The 22476-nt window shown below is 37.3% G+C and overlaps 1 protein-coding gene and 1 long non-coding RNA gene across 3 annotated transcripts; both read left to right on the top strand.

The window, feature by feature from the left end:
- The first annotated feature begins 1554 nt into the window (after window positions 1-1554).
- Window positions 1555-19500, top strand: LOC117317978. Of its 2 annotated transcripts, XM_033872949.1 has the most exons (9): window positions 1555-1812; window positions 5702-5969; window positions 6118-6726; window positions 8195-8257; window positions 10477-10581; window positions 11688-11741; window positions 12619-12996; window positions 14302-14331; window positions 16356-19500. In XM_033872949.1, the coding sequence occupies exons 3-9, from the start codon at window positions 6156-6158 to the stop codon at window positions 19163-19165; spliced, it is 4011 nt and encodes a 1336-aa protein (XP_033728840.1). In that variant the 5' UTR covers window positions 1555-1812; window positions 5702-5969; window positions 6118-6155; the 3' UTR covers window positions 19166-19500. The 2 variants fall into 2 exon arrangements, with proteins under 2 accessions (XP_033728840.1, XP_033728839.1); XM_033872948.1 differs by lacking the exon at window positions 5702-5969.
- A 125-nt stretch (window positions 19501-19625) lies between these two features.
- Window positions 19626-22260, top strand: LOC117317987. The gene is made up of 2 exons (XR_004530283.1): window positions 19626-19677; window positions 19826-22260. It is a non-coding gene; the product is annotated as an uncharacterized LOC117317987 (long non-coding RNA).
- Window positions 22261-22476: the final 216 nt, after the last annotated feature.

Raw genomic sequence — 22476 nt, 5'->3', positions numbered from 1 at the left:
TGGTCAGGACCACCACAGGGTCAGTTCAGGTAAGTAAGTGCTGTATCCCAATGGTGGAAATGGAGAAGAAGTTTAAAATGCGTTTTTCAAGAGGACCATGTGTAGATGTGCATGTAGCTGTTTAAATTCCAATATTTTGTTGCCATGGTTACTGGTCACTATAAAAAGGTTTTTATTTTCTAGATAACTCTCCCAAAACTTGTGGACTGATTTCAACAAAACTTATGACTAAATTTTCTTTATTACGAACAACACATACCTCAGTGTTCAAGCCATACCTCAGTGTTCAAGCCATTCTGAATTTCAGAAATAGGGGCATGCACAGGTTATCTTAGTGTAGCCTCTAAGTAACAGTTCCAGTTGTCCATTGACTCATGCACAGTGAAGGGGGTATTAGTCAGCCATCCTATAATAGTTCACCCTACTAAGAAATCATCAAATTAATCATTATCACATCATTTTCAGGTTTTCTACAGACTGCTACACGTATGTCTGAGAATAACATGGCCAACAGGTGGCCATCTTTGATTTTGACAAACAAAGATTGTTACCACTATTTTCTCTAAAGGGATCATTTTGAAATTTCATGTGTAGCTTCCCCTTGATTCCCTTGTAATGCAAATTGTATTTTGGGACTGATTGGAAAAACAACATGGCCGACAGGCGGCCATCTTGGATTTTGACAATTGAAGTTTGTTATCGCTATTTCTCAGAATGTACTGAAGGGATCTTTCTCAAATTTCATATGTAGGTTCCCCTTTGTCCCTTGTAATGCAAATTGTATTTTGGGACAGATTGGAAAAATAACATGGCCGACAGGCGGCCATCTTGGATTTTGTCAATTGAAGTTTGTTATCGCTATTTCTCAGAAAGTACTGAAGGGATCTTTCTCAAATTTCATATGTAGGTTCCCCTTTGTCCCTTGTATTGCATTTTGGGACCAATCTGAAAACAACATGGCCGACAGACAGCCATTATCGTTAAATCTCAAATTTCATATATAGGTTTCCCTTGTTTGAAAAATACTGGCGGGAATTTTCTCAATTTACACAGATTAGTAAGAGGAATAGAAAAAATAGACAGAAGATTAATCTGTCATGGAACCTATAAAGATCATTCAATGGTGGGTGCCAAGATCCCTCTGGGATCTCTTGTTTATCTGAATATATCAGAGAGTTGGGCCATGATATTTGGTCAGCAGATTTGGGATGAAAGGCTAAAATATTTTTTGGAATGTGCAACCATCAGTCTGGGAGTTTAGGGTAAACCATAACCTTTCAAAAAGTATGGCTAACCATCATTGTCCATGGGGCTTATGAAACTATGAAGAACATTGTAAATGCATCATATTACCTAGGTAAAATGTAAATCTACACCAGTCTACACAGGTGAATACATCACCTTACCCGGGTAATACATACATCTATGTAAAAAAATGTTCGCCAAAATGTTCCGATTCTTTCCCGATCCTTTCATGTCCGATCCTGCCATATAGACCTAATCCTGTCAACCGTCCAACCCTGAACTTTCAAGTTATTTGTCGAAATCCGAAATCCGCTAGCCTTTAAGCTTGTCATCACTTGAGTCACTTAAAATGACGTGTTTGTTTCAAAATCGGATAATAATCATTGACATTGGCATCGGTGTGATTTAAAAGAAATATCGCGAAATTAATGAAAGAACCGAAAGCGGAAGTAAACAAAGGTGGAAATACCGATGGTCTAGGCCTACTGCCAAGACGAACAGACGAAAGTCGAACTGGAAGACAGATGAAGACGCCAAAGGCCTATTGTTAATATAGCCTAACACCAGGTAATTATCTGATGCCGTTAGTCTTGTAGCAATGTAATGTAACTCTACCACCAGCATACATGTATATACCACAGTACTCCAACAATGTTGGAGGTTTTACACGGCGAGATTCTTTTGACAGGCGCCGTCAAAATCATATCCGATAGAAAAAAAGCAGACCAGCGGCCTCTTATGTTATAGGAGTAGTACCGCAGGTGCCGCTTTTATAAAATAATAACATAAGAGTTACATTATATACACAGGGGCTCAGTTTCGGGATTCTGAATTACATATGACATCAGTTAACAACCAGAACACTATGAATTAAGTATTCATGTGTTGCAGAACTGGACCGGGTCGATCATCGGCGACCAGGTACAGAGACCGGACAGAAGTATTCGGACAAACGTGTCGTAATATTTACTGCTAAATTTCGCGCGGCGCATAAAAATTAGGATAAATCCTGTTCGGAGGCTTGGTTCGCGTAAGACTATACGTCATCGGAAAGATGATGTCACGCGGAATGTTGTGGCGGTAAAAATAAATTGCGTCGTCTCCTGACGGAATCGCAGGAATTCACGGAATTAACATGGGTCGTCGTGGTAAAGAATTGACATCAGGCTTAAGAAAAGCGGTGGTAGCGATGATAGAAGGTGGGATAAAACAAACAATTGTTGCAGATAGGTTAGAAATACCAAAATCTACAGTTTCTGATATTTGGAAGCGATATGTGAGACAAGAAAACACTGAAAATACACATCGATGTGGAAGGACGCCATATTTGACAGATCGCGACCAGAGAAGGCTCTTGAAAGTTGTTCGTGGAAATAGGAGAAAATCATTGGATGAAGTAACAGCCGAATTAAATGACTACAGGAACATTGTAAATGATGTACAGGTTAGTAGTAAAACAATTGACCGGAATTTAAAAAATCAGGGATACCGTAGAAGGGTAGTGAAGAAAACTATGGTTGTTTATGAAGTCAATCTGAGAAAACGTGTGTCAATTTGTTTTGAGAAAAGAAATCTGACTGTAGAAAACTATTGGAAAGATGTTATTTTTTCTGATGAAAGTCAAATCGTGATCGGCAACGACAACAGAATTTTTATATGGAGGCGAAAAGACGAGGCATACCGGCCAGCCTGCATCTGTCCGCGGTCACACCGGAAACTTTCCGTGATGATTTGGGGGTGTATTACCCATAATGGAGTTGGTACTGTTTGCAGTGTAAATGGAATCATCAATGCCCTAAAGTATATTGAAATTTTGGAAGAAAATCTTTGGCCAGTTTTAGCGAGACACTTTGCAAACCAAAACTGTATTTTTCAACAGGACAATGCTCCAGTTCACAAGGCTCGTGTTGTGTCTGATTATTTTACAAACCACGATATTCCCGTTCTAGAATGGCCCCGACAAAGTCCTGATTTAAATATCATCGAGAATGTGTGGTTAAAACTATAAATACGACTAAAGGCAGTGGTCAAAACATCACTAATCAAACAGAGCTTTTTGACGCAATACAAACCATCTGGCAAAGCATTGATGTAGAATATATTCAAGGCTTATACCGCCCGTCTGAAGGAAGTACGGAAGTCCAAGGGTCAGATCACCAAATATTAGGTCAGTATCACAACACATATCATTTTTATGAAGAGTTTTATTTTTCTAGCGAGATGTGCACATGACGTTACGGCGGCCATTTTGTCCGAATACTTCTGTCCGGTCTCTGTAGCTCAATCGGTAAAGCATCAAGCTAGTGTTTGGAGGTCCCGGGTTCGAACCCCGGTCTGGCCGTGCATTTTCCCACTCCTATTACACACGCATATACATTAAATCCTTATAAAAATCTGGTTTATCAATGTATAACACGATAACCCTGTGTAACATGATCACAGTGCATGCATAATTAAATATACAGAGCTATGCCAAAAGTCTTTGTAATTTCAAGATATGATATCTGTCACAGTTTCATATTGATACCAGAGACCTATACACTAGTATATAGGTCTCTGTTGATACTAACATAATAGTTTTAAAATGCATATGGACTCTTGTAACGTTCACAAGCGTTGATAAAGAATAAATTAAAACACTATCAAAGTGTAATGTACATATTATATATATATGCTAACATAGCACGCAATGGAAATTGATGTAGTGTTTGTGTTAACTCGGTCAGAAAAAATAAAGCTGAAAGTTATTGATTAGATAATTACATAAAATTAATCAATGTATGTATATATTGTATTTCAAAAAATCTAAAACATTGCACTGTTATTTAATTAAGAAAGTTGGTCAAATACTCCAAAAGGGAACAACTCGCACTGCACTGTGAGTGTACATGCAGATGGCAAATGAACAGACCTCGGTATCCCAGGTGCGGATCGATCCGGAGCAGCCTTCGAAAAGACTCGTAATTCTCAGCTTACTTTTGAATTGAAAAGACTCGTAATTCTCAGCTTATCTTATAATTAGCTGATTTGACAAGCTGTTCCAAACCTGAGAGACCATAAACCTAAAAAGATATCTTTCTGTAAGTGGAGATGTTCACCTTTGGAATCCTTACCACATTATAAAAATCTTCTTTCCTCTCAATAAAACCTTGTAAAATTGATGGTGACATATATATTAAAGTGTTATCTGGATTATACTGTTCATATTACTTCTTTGACCCTTATATATATATATATATATATATATATATATATACCATGTCATATATACATCTTACATGTACAAATTTTAAATATCAACAATTAGTGTTCGTGTATCATATTTTAATAAGTAATAACAAGTACATGGGATAACAGCTTTCGTAAAATAGAAATATTGTCTTTTTTTTATGTAAATATATAAACTTGATATTTTGAAATTATACCTTTATGGTTTGGGCAACATTCTCATAAATTCTAGCATAAGACTGTTTTACAGCAAATTAATTAGACAATAGATAGTTGAGATACATGCATCGAATGGAGTCGACAGTTTACCTGATGACACACGCTAATCAGGCACTGGCTGCTAAAGCTCTGCCCACATACTCTCAGATTTGTTGCTACAGCCATGACAGGTATGATTGACATGTCTGGTTGATTTTTACAAAGGACATCGTCAAAGTTTTAATCGTTTGATGTCACAGCACGTTCATGAAATTAATGTAAAGGATATAAACTTGCTTGTTACCGCACATGGATAAATATACTTAATCATAATTGAGGCACATTAGACAGTTACTTGTACAACAGCAAAATCATAGAGATTCGGCAAAAATCAGACCCTGCAGATCGTCAATACCGACCGCAGTGTTAAGGTTGCACATGATTTTCTATTTATTGCTATATTTCATGCCATTAATGCATTACATTTTAATACATTACAATCACAGACACAATGATGATTTGAATATTATAATACACAGACATCTGTCTCAGGCCGTATTTTCATTTTTGTACCATTGTCTTGTCTATCTTTTATTTGTTACATAAAATACTGTGTTATTGAACATAAACAGAATATGTACTTACTTAAACATATGTATATTATTTGTCATAAAACTTAGATGTTTCTAGCCACATGACGTCATTCACAATATAAAAGTGGTACGCATTCAGATTTGTTCATTTATGTTTATAACGTACCCTCATGGGAGCCTCTCAGAGTTTGCATACATATGTCTACACAGCGCCATCTGTATAGGTTAGCAAAATCCCCGATTGTGAGACATTGTCAGCTCCGACATGGATTGAACGTCACAGAATTTACAGATAACATTGATGTGTTTACAGTAATGACAAATTCGTAAAATTTACCACTGAATGCCCACATCTTCGAGTACGATTGTACCGTAGATTATCTATAAATGATTGAAAACGAAATTGGTATTTACAGACGCATTTCATATTTACACAGGTTGGACTGAAGACTTCTAGAAAATTACTTATACAGGTAACCTGGACAGACTGCTCAAACTTAATCAATGTCGCCTGTCATCGAAGGACTGTGACGGCGGATTTGTCGAGCGGATCTGCCGTGAACCCACCGCAAACTTGCCGTGAATTCACTGCTAGCACCCCGCGAACACCCCGTGAACATCCCGTGGCTACGAGCGACATGGCTTAAAAATTTCTGCTCCCGCAAGGTTTGAGTAGCAAATCACCATCCCAGTACTGTAAACTAGGTGAGCGATACAGGTCCTCTGGGCCTCTTGTTTCCATTGCAACATACACCACATACGAGACAGTTGATTGCAAATTAACTCATCATTTACATCATATCTCAGATGACAGTTAATTAAACACTCAATATTGCTTCTTTATATTTTCCAGTATCAACATTATCTTCTGTCCTGAAACCAACTATAAGGATGTCTGCCAAGTATACTTCCACCAAAGAAACAACTAACTATGCCCGGATATGTAGACTGGTCATTGATGTCTTCCCTGACGTCTTCAGAGAGTTACTCGTCACTCGACTGCCATCTGGACTCCCTTATGTACTTTCCAGTCAAAAGGGTCAGATTATCTCCCAGTTGAATAGACAACAGAAGAAAATGCTTTACCCCTCGGGTGGAGTGTTGCAAGGTTCTGAGAAGGATATGGATGTTTCTTTGCTTTATATCCTTCTAAGGAATCTAGGGAACATCACTCCTCATGGAAAGGGTTGGGGTAATGTTCCAGATGCTGCAGACCGTTGTCTGTCAGCAAACATTGATCGTTTGCGTATACACAGAAATGAGATGGGGCATGCGAAAAATACGTATCTTTCTGATGGAAATTTTAGGACGAGGTGGGCCGACATCCGTCAAAGTGTTGAGGACATACAGAACAGTGACCTGAAGACAGGGATGTTTGTACAAGCTGTGGATAGTATACTGACCATGACCATGGACCCAGATGTAGAGAGGAAGAACATAACTCTTGTAAAGAAGATAGAAGGTAAACTGCATAAAGAATATAATTACATCACTGAAAAATTGATATATTTAGCTCAGACGGCACAAAGTGTCAGTGAGCTTATGGTATAGTGTATGAATGGGTGTCTGTCAACTTTGAATTTCTCTTGGCCAGGAGGTAGACGGGGAAGAGTACATTAAAGTTCCTCATTTAAAAGACCTTGACCTATTTTCAGAGTCACAGGGTCATGGTCAAGTATGTTAAAAATTCCATGATTCTTTTTGTGAAGTTTCAGAAGGCCTAGATGGCTGATATTTTGCCAGCCAGTACTTAGGGCAGAATGGTATAAAGTTTTCTCATATAAATGACCTTGACCTACTGTATACCTGGTATTTTTCGCCCCAGGTTATTTTCGCCCCTGAACAACACAAAAGATATTCACCCCGTTTTAATTTCGCCCTAAACTACTTTTAAGAAATGTATTTTCCTTGTTCACAATTGGAAAATTCTGTTCGGAAAAATCCTGCAATTGAGCTTGAAATTTTCGCCGTCATCTTAAATTCGCCCTATCATCAAAGGGCGAAAATGGCGGAAATTAAACGGGGGCGAAAATTCCCAGGTATACAGTATTTATAAGGTCACGCCAAATTAATGGTTAAAATGTCATTTGCAAATCTTCCTCTCAAGTTCTAAAAGACCCAAGACCCAGGGCAGTCATCCTTTGGCCAGTAGGTTCCTGCTATAGAGTGTTATGACATTTCCTCATACCATAGACTTTAACCTATTTTCAAGGTCACAGGATATTTCATCTTTGACCTATCTTCAAGGTCACAGGAATGAAATATGTTACTGACTTCCAGAATCTTCTTCTAATGATAATTGATTAGATACACTGTACTTTGATCAGATACACTGTACATTGTACTTTGATTAGATACATTGTACTTTGATCAGATACATTGTACTTTGATCAATATATTGTACTTTGATAAGATACATTATAACTTGATCAGATATACTGTACCTTGATCAGATACATTGTACTTTGATCAGATACATTGTACTTTGATCAAATATATTGTACTTTTATTTGATACATTATAACTTGATCAGATATACTGTACCTTGATCAGATACACTGTACTTTGATCAGATACACTACCTTGATCAGATACATTGTACTTTTATTAGATACAGTGTACTTTTATTAGATACACTGTACTTTGATCAGATACATTGTACTTTGATCACACTGTACTTTTATTTGATACATTGTACTTTTATTAGATGCACTGTACCTTGATCAGATACATTGTACTTGTATTAGATACATTGAACTTTGATCAGATACATTGTACCTGGATTAGATACACTGTACATTGATCAGATACATTGTACTTGTATTAGATACATTGTCCTTTGATCAGAAACATTGTTCTTTTGTTAGATATACTTCAAGACTACACTGTACTTGAGTCTCTATAATGAGATATATTTCTTTTCTATTCAGGGGAAATCAGTGACATGAAAGAGAGACAAGACGAGATGGCAACAGACTTTGATGATCTCAGAGGTATTTACAGTGTAACACGTAGTGCCGCCCGTCATACACTGACCTCAAAGGTATTTACAGTGTAACATGTCGTGCTGCCCGTCATACACTAACCTCAAAGGTATTTATAGTTTAACACATAGTGCTGCCCGTCATACACTGACCTCAAAGGTATTTATAGTGTAACATGTAGTGCTGCCCGTCATACACTGACCTCAAAGGTATTTATAGTGTAACACGTAGTGCCGCCCGTCATACACTGACCTCAAAGGTATTTACAGTGTAACACGTAGTGCTGCCCGTCATACACTGACCTCAAAGGTATTTATATTGTAACACGTAGTGCCGCCTGTCATACACTGACCTCAAAGGTATTTACAGTGTAACACGTAGTGCTGCCCGTCATACACTGACCTCAAAGGTATTTATAGTGTAACACGTAGTGCTGCCCGTCATACACTGACCTCAAAGGTATTTATAGTGTAACACGTAGTGCTGCCCGTCATACACTGACCTCAAAGGTATTTATAGTGTAACACGTAGTGCTGCCCGTCATACACTGACCTCAAAGGTATTTACAGTGTAACACATAGTGCTGCCCGTCATACACTGACCTCAAAGGTATTTACAGTGTAACACGTAGTGCTGCCCGTCATACACTGACCTCAAAGGTATTTATAGTGTAACACGTAGTGCTGCCCGTCATACACTGACATCAAAGGTATTTATAGTGTAACACGTAGTGCTGCCGGTCATACACTGACCTCAAAGTTATTTATAGTGTAACACGTAGTGCTGCCCGTCATACACTGACCTCAAAGGTATTTATAGTGTAACAGGTAGTGCTGCCCGTCATACACTGACATCAAAGGTATTTATAGTGTAACATGTAGTGCTGCCCGTCATACACTGACCTCAAAGGTATTTATAGTGTAACAAGTAGTGCTGCCCGTCATACACTGACATCAAAGGTATTTATAGTGTAACACGTAGTGCTGCCCGTCATACACTGACCTCAAAGGTATTTATAGTGTAACACGTAGTGCTGCCCGTCATACACTGACCTCAAAGGTATTTATAGTGTAACATGTAGTGCTGCCCGTCATACACTGACCTCAAAAGTATTTATAGTGTAACACGTAGTGCTGCCCGTCATACACTGACCTCAAAGGTATTTATAGTGTAACACATAGTGCTGCCCGTCATACACTAACCTCAAAGGTATTTATAGTGTAACACGTAGTGCTTCTGTATAACTTCTTCTCAATAGCCAAAAGGCCCAAGGACTTGATATTCGGTCTGTAGCATGCTGAGGTGAAGGGGAAGTTTGTTCAAATGAATGACCTTGTCAAACCTTCATTAAGGTCACATTGGTCAAATAGGCTGAATTCGCCAAACAATGATTATTCAATAGCAAAGAGACCTGATATTAGGCCAGTTGTGTAATTGTGTACTGGAATGAAAAAACAGAAAATTGATTGACATAATTAAACCGAGCCTCATTGATATTTGAATAAAGTAGTAGTATCTGCAGAAATAACCTAAATTAACTTCAAAGATGCTGTAGAGCCAGGTGAGTGATACATGTCCTTTGGGCCTCTTGTTTGAGTTGAATAACAATTACCTTCCGATGGAAAGATCTATTTTGAAATAATCAAGCTTAATGTACATGGCTAATGTAAGTAGATCTGGTACTTCTTAATACATGCTATTACATGGTATTTGTGATTTTATGCTCTAACCCAGATTTCATAATTGATTGACCCCCATTAAGCTTTACTGATATCTAATGCTGTGGTTTACAAAATGGTCAGTTTTGAAATAAACAAGAAAATAGACGGCCATCTTGGATTTGATCACTTGAGGTTACAATTACCAAGGTATATTGTCCTTTCTGATAAAGCTCTCAATGGATCTTCCCCAGCTTTCATATGTAGGTTAATCTTGTTTTCAAATAATTTAGAGGAGGAGAGGAAAGGTGAGAAAAGTGGAATGAAGACCAGTCTGGCATTGTAAGGATTTTAACCATATGTACACATAGCTAAAAAGGTCATACACCAATAGTCCTTAAATGACCCTGGCTGTTAATAGGACGTTAAACAAAAACAAACCAAACCGAAGTCCCTTAAAATTGTCTTCTACTGTTTTGATCCAGAAATACTGTTTACAGGAGAGGACAATTACGGGTACATATAGGTAATAGAAATATTAATAAAACTTTTTATTTAACATTTTGACAGGAACTGTTGATGATGTGAGTGATGACGTTGGTGCTGTTAGGAAAGATGTTGATGCTGTGAAGGAAGATGTCAGTGCTATGAAGGAACTCTCATTGACAATTGGAGGTATGACAGAGAATTATGTTGGTGTTTTGGTAAATATAATTTAGGAAGAACTTTTGAAGTTTTTCCTAAGTCAGGACCCATGGTATTTTGTTAGTAGGTACTTTGACAGGTGAGCCATGTAGGCCCTCTGGTTTAAATTATATACATTGTTACTTTTGATTATTTTACCATATCTTTGTTGATCAGTGTCATCTGAATTTGATAGATAGCAGAAAATGTACAGTATATTTAAGTTTTTTTTACTCTATCTCAAAATACTATAACAGAACTTGATAAGACTTTATTTTATTAAAGAATTCTAAATTTTGCAAGATTTGAAGCCTTTGCCCTTGGTTTCTTTTCGTCGTAAGACTGTATGCTTTGCTATTGATGACAATGAACAAGTTATATAGGAGGAAATCACTAGTTTACATTATCCTTATAAGATATGACCACGCACTCAACTATTTTTTGCTCACTGGTTACGAGTAACGTTGAGCTAATGTTGTACCCCCGGCGTCCATGTCCATCCCCACGACTTATAACTTTTTGGGGTAAGTTTTTGGAAAGATTGCAAGTCCAAAAGTGAACACCTCAAAACCTTCTAATTTGGTTTATTCATTCATAAGAGGTCTAGGCGTGATATTATGGCAAAATCATACAGAATTTTTTTTTGGCATTTTACCATTTTGTGGACTTATACTTTGCACATACAACCAACAAATCTACCCCTCTCTGTTAACGTATTTACAATGTATGTGTCAATGTTTGATTTTATGCTGTGGTGTGGCATCTGTTCATTGTCAGGTCACCGTTTGTTAGACAGTTGAAGTTTGTCTTTGATTATTTTTTAGTCCTGCATGCTGGTTTTCCTGATTTTTCAAGTATTCATAGAACTTTTTTCATGCTTAATGATTTAAAGGCAAAGAGGAAGGATTCAAATAAGACACACAATGGTGTATGATAAGATTCCTCAAAGATATCTTATTCACAACAGAAGAGGAAGATTATGACTTGTTTGGTGTCAGCTGTATATTAACGAAATTACTCTTGATAAGATGCACTGTACTGCAAGGCAACACTATATGTTCTTGAGGACCTACAATGACGTGTGTTGTTCTTTTTAGGGGAAATTGCTGGAATCAAAGATCAGATGACAACAGATATGGATAACCTAAGAGGTATGTTATTATACCCCCGCAACGAAGTCAGGGGGTATCCTGGAATCAGGTTGTCCTTCTGTCCGTCCTTCCTTCCGTCCGTCTGTAGACACAACAATGTACCGGCTACTCTTCCTAATTAAACAACAAAACTTTATGGCAATAACCCTTATACGTTGTAGATATGCGTAATCTATATCATAATGTAATTTTGTGGTTACCATGGTAACCAGGTCACTATACTTCGTTTTTTGGGTGAGGGAGAATTTTGTTCAGTCAACTCCTCATAAAACTGGGAACTGCTTTAAGTCAAACTACACAAGAGTCATAGGGACCATATGTAAATGTGCATGCATGATATTTCTCTACAGAATTTTTGGTTTCCATGGTTACCAGGTTTCAATACCCATATTCTTGTGAAAAAATTGTCAAGACAACTCGGACAACTCCTATATATAGCTTATCAACCGATTTCATTTGAGAAACACAGGAATGTTAGGAGCTCATAAGTGTAGTTGTATATGCATACAGATTTTTTCCCACAAATTTAGGTTGCCGTGGTAACCCATTCACTAAAACAGGTTTGTGTTGGGAAATCGTCACCGGAGGGGTGGGAGGTATGAGTTGGCCGTCTGGACGACAGTTCTAGTTTAGGTTGTTCTACCATAAAATGATTGTATACATATGTGACAACAAACATTATCAGATAACCTAAGAGGTATGATATGTAGGATGTTCTAACATAAAATGATTGTCCACATCTGACTGGATAAAGTGTGAGCTATGCAATCATTGTTTTCTCTGTTTCAGAAAATCATGTGAAGGTATTTAAAGATTATTTGTTATATATTGCCATATCAGGGCTTCATCAGATTACTTTTTAATACAATTTTTACAGGCAGTGTAGATGCTGTGAGTGAAGACGTTGCTGCTGTTAGTGAAGACGTTGCTGCTGTTAGTGAAGACGTTGCTGCTGTGAGGAAAGACGGTGTTGCTGTGAGTGAAAACGTTGATGCTATGAGGATAGATGTTGATGCTGTGAAGGAAGACATTGATGCTGTGAGTGAAAACGTTGCTGCTATGAGGATAGATGTTGATGTTATGAAGGAAGACATTGATGCTGTGAGTGAAGACGTTGCTGCTATGAGGATAGATGTTGATGCTGTGAAGGAAGACATTGATGCTGTGAGTGAAGACGTTGCAGCTGTGAGGAAAGATGTTGATGCTGTGAAGGAAGATGTCGGTGCCATGAAACAATCTTCATCCACAAATGAAGGTATGATAGACTCTTGGGTTTGGGTGTTGGTAATATGATATCTAAAATTTCATATCTAGATTCCCCTTGGTCCCTATAGTTATGCATATACCAATTTGGAACCAATTGAAAAACAACATGGCCGACAGGCAGCCATCTTGGATTTTGACAATTGAAGTTTGTTGTCGCTATTTCTCAGAAAGTATTGAAGGAATATTTCTCAAATTTCATATATAAGTTCCCCTTGGTCCCTAGCACTGCATTTCGGGACCAATCTTAAAACAACATGGATGACAGACAGCCCTTATCAGTTTTTCTCAAATTTCATATAAAGGTTCCCTTGGTTGAAAAGTATTGGAGGGATATTTCTCAGTTTTGACATGTCAGTAAGAGGAAAAAAGAAAGAAGGGAAAAATAGAGAGAAGATCAATCTGACATGGAACCTATAAAGATTATTCAATGGTGGGTGCCAAGATCCCTCTGGGATCTCTTGTTTTGTTTTGTAAGGTCACCTGAGATAACAAGTGTCAAGTGACCAATTCTAATAGATTTTTCTCTGTTGTTGTGCGCCGTCCGCCCGAAAACAAATTACATTTTGGACTTCTCCAAAACCGCTGAATAAGATTCCATGAACTTTTGCAGAAAGCTTCCATGGCCAAAGGTCAACCAAAATTGTGAATTATATGGTCCTCACCCCCAAAGGAGCCTGAGGGTCAGTGCCAAAAAGGGCCCTATTTATTATCAACTAAAATTTCAAAAAAAAAAATTCTTCTCAAGGCTAAAGTAAGGTTGAATCAATACTTTTTATAGATGGAGGAGTTTTGATGTGCTTTACCAATAGTGTGAATTTCATGACCCTCGGGTCTCACGTTTGCCCCTGGGGAGGGTTAAACTTTACTATAGATGGTCAACCCAGGCCAGTTCCACTACACATGATATGCAGTAATCTATTTCTCAATGTAACTCTCAGTTTTAAACTCAGATATTGCTGGACCCTGTCTGGTGTGTCGGTACTCTAGTTTGTGAAATATGAAGCTGATTACATACTTTGAATTAATGGTAGCGATTCCAACCTAAACAAGATATACTGGGTATTGATTGTTCAGTATTCACTTAAATTCTAATCCTGCTGCTGGGAATTTATGTCCACATAGCATAACTTTCTACAATCTAACATAAATATCTGATAATATAGATATCAGCTGACATAAATACAATATTGTATGTATCTGTTATCTGACATTCATCTTGTCTTTTACATAGGAAATAAAAATACTTTTCAAAATTGTTGTAAAATATCTAATATTGGATCCTTGTGTTTTACAGGAAGGAATCCTAAGTTGAGAGCTGTGATAAGTGAGTCTGCTTAAGGATGTTTGACATGAAGATATTTTTTGATGGAAGAGAGGTCCAGGAAACCATCCATATCGACAAAAACTCCATCAATGATATGACAGTAGCTTGTGAAAAATTTGAAACATTAATGTTTGTGTGTTAAATACCACGAGAAATAATTGATTGTGTATAAAACAATTATTATAACAATTGCTGTAACCATTTATTAAGGGTCCTGGTACGTCAATTTGGCTGTAGGAAGTATATGTTACACATTGATAGACACAAGTTTTTATCAACCAGGTGTCAGGTGAAATGCAAAACTATACTAAAAAAAACTATAAAATGTATGTTAATATCAAATCATAACAACCACTTCGCAAGATTTGTATTAGGTCATCTGAGACAAAGTCACCAGGGACCTATTCTAACCGCCTTTTGTCCATCGTCTGTCATTCATCGTCCGTCTGTAAACAATTTACATTTTCAACTTCTTCTCCAAAACAACTGAACCAAATTCATTGAAATTTGGCTGGAAGCTTCCATGGCCAAAAGTCAACCAAACTTGTGAATTATATGGTCCCAATCCCCCCAGCGGGCTGAAAGGCAGGGCAAAAAATGTAAAATGTAAACATGTAAAATTGACTAAAATTTCTCAACTCCCACATATGATTCAAATACTCTTCACAGATAGAAAGGTCTTAAAGTCCTCCCTGGGGTCTTACGTTTGCCCCTGGGGAGGGGAGGGGGGTAAATTTACTATAGTTAATATAGGGAAATCACAATTTTGAGCATTATTTGTTAAAATTGCCATTTGAAATAATACAAACTTGGTTAGAATTATCAGTATGGGATGCCTGTTGTAAACTACATGTATATTGGCCCGGGGGCTTATAGGCGGGGCTAAGGTCATTGTTGTGACTGCTATCAGGATTGTCCTGTAGGGTCAGTTAGGTATTACAAGGACTGTCTCCAGGGTATGACCTAGTCCTAAGGTCATTCTTGTGACTTCTATCTGGGCTTGTCCTGTAGGGTCAGTTATGTATTGTATTACAAGGACTGTCTCCAGGGTATGACCTTGTCCTAAGGTCATTGTTATGACTGCTATCAGGATTGTCCTGTAGGGTCAGTTAGGTATGACAAGGACTGTCTCCAGGGTATGACCTTGTCCTAAGGTCATTGTTATGACTGCTATCAGGGTTTGTCCTGTAGGGTCAGTTATGTATTACAAGGACTGTCTCCAGGGTATGACCTAGTCCTAAGGTCATTCTTGTGACTGCTATCAGGGTTTGTCATGTAGGGTCAGTTATGTATTACTATGCCTGTCTCCAGGGTATGACCTTGTCCTAAGGTCATTGTTGTGACTGCTATCAGGATTGTCCTGTAGGGTCAGTTAGGTATTACAAGGTCTGTCTCCAGGGTATGACCTAGTCCTAATGTCATTCTTGTGACTGCTATCAGGGTTTGTCCTGTAGGGTCAGTTATGTATTACAAGGACTTGTCTCCAGGGTATGACCTAGTCCAAAGGTCTTTCTTGTGACTGCTATCCGACCTCTTCCCATTTACCAACAGGTCCAGGGATCTGATATTAGGTCTGTATCTTTCTGTGTTGAAGGGCTACCAAGTTTGTTCGAATGAATAATGAAATAATAAAAGAGACACAATAGTATGCTGGAATAAAGGGTTGTAAAAATGAAATGAATAAATCATCAGCTTAGTATCTGCATGAATCACCTAGATCAATATCCAAGCTGCTCTAGAAGCAGGTGAGCAATACAGGTCCAGTGGGCCTCTTATTTCTATAATTAAAAGAAGAGGGGGAACTTCTACAAAATTGATTCTGTGTAGATAAAACAAAAAATGTAACTACAAGAAATGTATGTAAAAAGTCTTGTGATTTAACATGGAAATTATTTCTTTGTTGATTTAACTTTGTCAAAAGTTAGATTTGTGTGTTAAGTCTTATGATTTAACATTAAAATTATCATTTTGAAGGCAACATGATAAAATAGTCAGGAATAAAATTATCACCTTTCTTATTACAGAAACAACAAGATTAACAACCATTGATCAAACCTCAAAACCAGAGGTGATCTCTACACAAGCCTTGGAAGACGCTAAAGAAATGATCAGAAAGAACAGCATTGTCCTCATCAAGGGTGCCTCAGGGGATGGGAAGACTTTGATGGGTTACCAACTATTGAAGTGGCTAATGGACGGCGATAATAATGATGCTGGACTGTCAAAGGATCCTGTCCAGCTTTACAGCATGGCCAAATGGGATGACATTGTTGAGCCAAACGCACAATTAGCTGTATATATTGATAATGTTAGTGGGGAAATCGCTGAAGATTTGAATAAAAGGGAAGACTCGATACACTCGACATTTTGTGGGGAACTCAATAATACATCAAATTGTTTAATACTAAATGTTCGAGATGAAATTTTCAAATCATTCAAACAAAATATCATTGATTTGAGAGGTAAAAACTGCATAAAAAATGAAGAAAAAAGACTTATTTTAGAAAGTTATGTCCGAGAAATTAAAACCTTTCCTCGTGGAAAGGAATCTGAAATCATCAACCTTGCCCCAGATATAGGATTTCCACAGTGTTGTCGACTTTATAGGGATGTTCACAGCTTACAAAAACAGGGGGTTAATTTCTTCAAACATCCATTTTATTTCATGGAAACAACTTTGAAGAAATTACCAAAGGAACACTTTTCTGCTCTTCTATTTCTCTTCCTCAATGAGGGTAGGGTTAAGAAAGGGGATTTGGATCCTAAAAATAGTGAAAGTGTTGACAAGAAAAAGCTTGATGAAGCTTTCCAGGGAATTAAACTTGATCATGCAGACAAAATCAGATCTTTGCGGAAAAGTTTAGATGAATTGATCATCTCTGGATCTCTGATTGAAAAAAGAAAATATAATCCTTTTTATGATGATGATCTTTTAAATTTTGATAATGATGATCTTTTTGATTTTGATGATGATGATGATGATGATGATGTTGGTGATGATGATGATGATGATGATGATGATGATGATGATGCTGCTGCTGCTGCTGCTGATGATGATGATGATGATGATGATGATTCAATTTACAAATTTTGTCATGATTCTGTTCAGGACACTGTTGCCCTTTTGTATGGCAAGGACACAAAAATTGGGTTTATAGAAAATTGTCCCCGAAAGTTCCTCCACTATATATCAACATCAAAACCCACAGCTATCAAAATAGTTATATCATCTAGTAGTAATGACAAATATAAACGTTTGGCCAGAGAGTGTATGTATAAACGTTTGGCCAGAGAGTGTGCAGCTGATGTCCAACGTGACAGGAGTGAATTGTATAACCGTTGTATCAGAGTGTGTGAATCTGATGCCCATATAGTATCTGACTATATAGTTAGATTAGATATATGGACAGACACCCTGTTTCTACAGGGATTTATTAGATGGCTAAGTGGTCAGAATTATGACAATAACTTATGCTACCTGACAAAATGTGGGTTGTTGAATGGGGCATGCTCTATTGGTTTAGAAGGTCGTGTCTCATGTCTCCTTTCTGTGGGTGTCACACCTGACAATGATACACCGTTTATTGTAGTGAAGGGTGGGAGTGTACAACTACTGCGTCAACTACTGAAGTATGACGTCATTCGTACAGCGAGGGCACGTGCGTCACGATCATCATATGGTCATGCTGGGATTATCAATGTCCTACACGAGGCGTGTTTGTTTGAAAGAGAAGAGATGGTGACAATGTTGTTTAACAAATATCCACAATTGGTACATGAGACTGATGAATGGACACAGAAGAGCACGCTCCATTTTGTGGCACTGACAAGAAACTGTGGTCTATTTCAGACAGTGGAGAGAATGATACTTAAATCCTTGTGTAGAGTTGAGGATGTACAACATAAGTGTGAGACAGAAGATGGTCGTGTGGTGCATAGGAGTTGTGCGTGTGGACAGTACATGTCACAGTTAGTGGACAAGGATGGGTGGACAGTGTTACATTATAGTTGTGAGAGGGGACACTGGGAGCTTAGTTTAGAGCTGTGTAAGTTGTATCCAGCACTAACTACAGCTGTAGATAACAACGGGCTGACAATATTACATTATAGTTGTATGAGGGGACGCAGGGAGCTTAGTTTAGAGCTGTGTAAGTTGTATCCAGCTCTAACTACAGCTGTAGATAAGAACGGGCTGACAATATTACATTATAGTTGTAAAGAGGGACACAGGAGGCTTAGTTTAGAGCTGTGTAAGTTGTATCCAGCACTAACTACAGCTGTAACTAAAAACGGGCTGACAATATTACATTGTAGTTGTAGTCGTTTTTTTGGAGACATGGAGCTTAGTTTAGAGCTGTGTAAGTTGTATCCAGCACTAACTACAGCTGTAGATAACGAGGGGAAGACAATGTTATATTATAGTTGTATGAGTGTTGTCAGTGAGTTTAGTTTAAAGCTGTGTAAGTTGTATCCAGCACTAACTACAGCTGTAGATAGGGCCGGGAAGACAATATTACATTATAGTTGTGAGTGGGAACGCAGGAAGCTTAGTTTAAAGCTGTGTAAGTTGTATCCAGCACTAACTACAGCTGTAGATAACCGTGGGTATCACTGTCTACATCACATAGCCAGAACGACATTAAAAGTAGACTGGTTCACTAAGTGTGAACGGCACGTAAAACAGTACGTAGAGACAACAGGAGGTAAGTATGACATCACGACCATACTTACTAATGACGGTAAATCTGTTTTAGACCTGGCAAAGGAACGGACAGAGATGAGGAAGTTAGATAGCAACCCTTTGTATGATCATCTTGTCAAAGTTTTTACTTAATAAAGAAACAAATATTTATATTTCTGTACACTAACTTGTGTAACATGATGACGAAAGGAACGAACAGAACACAGGAAACCTTTTGTAGGACCATCTTGTCAAGTTTATTTGTAAATAAAAGTACTTAGAAATAGTCACACTTCTTTACCTTCAGTACATTAAGTTGTATAACATGGTGTAGATTTAAACAAAGCTTAAGTTGAAGAAAACTGTTTATTTTCGTCATTATTCACACCCAACACAGACTGGAGGGTAGGATAGGGCCCAACACAGACTGGAGGGTAGGGTAGAGCCCAACACAGACTGGAGGGTAGGGTAGAGCCCAACACAGACTGGAGGGTAGGGTAGAGCCCAACACAGACTGGAGGGTAGGGTAGAGCCCAACACAGACTGGAGGGTAGGGTAGGGCCCAACACAGACTGGAGGGTAGGGTAGAGCCCAACACAGACTGGAGGGTAGGGTAGAGCCCAACACAGACTGGAGGGTAGGGTAGGGCCCAACACAGACTGGAGGTAGGGTAGAGCCCAACACAGACTGGAGTTAGGGTAGAGCCCAACACAGACTGGAGGGTAGGGTAAGGCCCAACACAAACTGGAGGGTAGGGTAAGGCCCAACGCAGACTGGAGGGGAGGGTAGGGTAGGGCCCAACACAGATTGGAGGGTAGGGTAGGGATCTAGGGAACCACTTGGGCCTTTTCCTGTATTCCAGGTCATATTGTAATGTAAATATTAACTCATTAGCTGAGTATTTACTATAAAGAAAAGGAAATTGTTTTTAGTACAAATTATTTTTGTGACTAACCACATTAGAATTACAAGACTAGATATTATTATAGTTCACCCTACTAAAGATATCATCAAATTAATCATCATCACATCATTTTCAGGTATTTTACAGACTATGTCTACAGTCTGTTTGATTTATGTCCTGTTTTTATCATTATTTATTTATCAAATTTTTGTTGTAAATTAATATGTAGACAAAATGTAAATATTAGTTTTCAGGAATATTTTTATGTATTTTTTCAATCCTAAAATTATTACAACTACTATTTGTATTAATATTTCAAAGTGATGCAAAAGGAAGATGTTTGGTTTTCCTAAAGAAAAATCTTGCATGCAATCTCAAAATTATTCTAAAGTAAGAAAAATATCCTGAAGTTTGTTTTTGAGGCACTTGTGGTATCTTATTTTTGTTTTTATGGGTGTGTATATTTAACATACATGCTATGTTTAGAAAGCATTACACATTTGTGAATTGTTTACTAAGAGTAACAATATCAATATTGATGCATAGTACTGGCTTATCTGCATTTTTTCCCCATTAAAATGGTTTAAATTAATTAAGCATTGATGTAATTTTTTTATAGTTTCATCGGGGTATGAAAAAAAAATTGTTTGCAAACTGTATGAATCCGCGTTGATTTTTAGCCCACGTTTTTCGCGCCATTCTCGGAATTTTTTTCATAGTGGTATGAAAAAAAAATCTCAACCTATCAGAAAGCCGCACCCTGCGTACAAACGAAGGAAAATTAATTATTGTATAATGTGTTTAATTTTTGAAAGATAAGTTTCTTAAGAAATATCTTAAGATTTATTTTATGAATTTGTTTTGGTAATTCATAGTGATACAAAGATTGTTTGAATTTTGATAAAAAAAATGTACCATTGCAATCTCAAATAATGTTTAGTTTATACATTTTATTAGCTCACCTGAGCCGAAGGCTCATGTGAGCTTTTGCTATGGGGTATCATCCGGCGTCCGGCGTGCGTCGTCGGTCTTCGATCGTCCGTCGTCCGTTAACTTTTTTTAACCGAGAGTGTTGAAATTCGCATTGAATGATTGGTTAGAAGGTCCTGACTAGATATTTGTATTCATTAAGTGAAAATAAAATTCAAGATGGCTGCCATGATCGCCATCTTTGAAATTATGTTTTGCCTTATAACTCCAATATTATTTGCTTCGTTGTAAGAAATGTTCTAGTGACATTTCTGAATAAGAGGTCACTGTGACCTATTTTTCAATAATTACATTAGGGCAATGAAAATGGACATCTAGGATGAGAAAGGCATGCCGATAACAAATATTGCAAAATTAGGCCACTGTGACCTACTTTTCAATAATTACATTAGGGCAATAGAAATGGACATCTAAGATGAGAAAGGCATTGATTTCTGTTCGAAGTTTGACTATCATTTGTTTGATTTTATTAGAATTAATTCTTTGTTAATATTATCAGAATGGGATGACAGCTTAATGGTATGCATATGTTAGCCCTGTCTGACCCCTTGGACTGATGGGTGGGGCAAAAAATGTTCAATTAAATTAACTGAAATATTTCAAATCTCAGGTGACCATGGGCCTCTTGTTATGTTATGGAGCTATAACACAAGAGATTGTGTATAGTAGATCATATTATAAGGATTAACTTGAATATATTCTCATGTTATTGAGCTATAACATAAGTGATTGTGTATAGTAGATTTCATTATAATGATTGAGTGTTCTGTCATTAAATCACTTCACAGTTTAAGAAGAGTTCACTGTTTTTTGTTGTTAATGAAGTTTATCATCAAATGAAGTATTTTTGTTTATTTTTTCAATGCGTTATAAGTTTATTCAAAAGAATGACCTTGACATTTTTAAGGTCAAAGAGGTCAAATGTATTAAAATCTCATAATTCAGTGTTACTAACGGTAATACTATTTTGCCTGGAGCAAACTAGAGTTGTGGGCTACTAATGTTGTAAGAATGTTAACCTTGACATATAAATAATATATAAATAAGGTTACTAAGGTCAAAATTTAGAAGTTATACATTTATAGCCATGTTCTGTACTATATAGTGAGAAAACCTCAAACTGAAGGTGGAGTCTTCAGGGGTCAAATTGATGAAAGTGTCGACAGAATACTTCTTTATATTGTATTTCACCATGTATTGTGTTGTGTTGTTAATTTATTTTTATATAAATGAAATCGTGACATTGATGTACAGCTATATATGTTATTGATGTGTTTACCTCCTTCTGTATAAAATTACTATTTGTTGATTCTTTATTTAAGAGAACAAATAAAGAATTAAAACTAAAACACTATCTCCTTGTCAATGAAATTCTTTAACAACTGGCTTCCTCTTCGAAACCAATTAGATGGAGTATAATGTTACGCTGTTTATTTTATTCAGGTTCAATACCACTGTAAAAGTGATTGCTACCAGTCCTAATTAGGCCTCTATTGCCTATCGTAGATATATATACCATTTATATCACAAACGTTTGCAGATCTCATAATCTGTCTTAATAACTTGGTCA

This window comes from Pecten maximus, chromosome 19, assembly GCF_902652985.1.
Source record: "Pecten maximus chromosome 19, xPecMax1.1, whole genome shotgun sequence".
NCBI classification, from domain to species: Eukaryota; Metazoa; Mollusca; class Bivalvia; order Pectinida; family Pectinidae; genus Pecten; species Pecten maximus.
The sequence above is the reverse complement of the archived record's forward strand: the minus strand, read 5'-3'. Positions and strand labels throughout refer to the sequence as shown.

Excerpts from the sequence above, each read along its gene's own strand:
- LOC117317978 (XM_033872948.1), top strand. The coding sequence starts at position 6,156 with ATGTCTGCCAAGTATACTTCCACCAAAGAAACAACTAACTATGCCCGG. Across the intron at positions 6,727-8,194 it reads TCTTGTAAAGAAGATAGAAG|GGGAAATCAGTGACATGAAA; the intron begins GTAAACTGCATA and ends TTTTCTATTCAG. Across the intron at positions 14,332-16,355 it reads TAAGTTGAGAGCTGTGATAA|AAACAACAAGATTAACAACC; the intron begins GTGAGTCTGCTT and ends TTCTTATTACAG.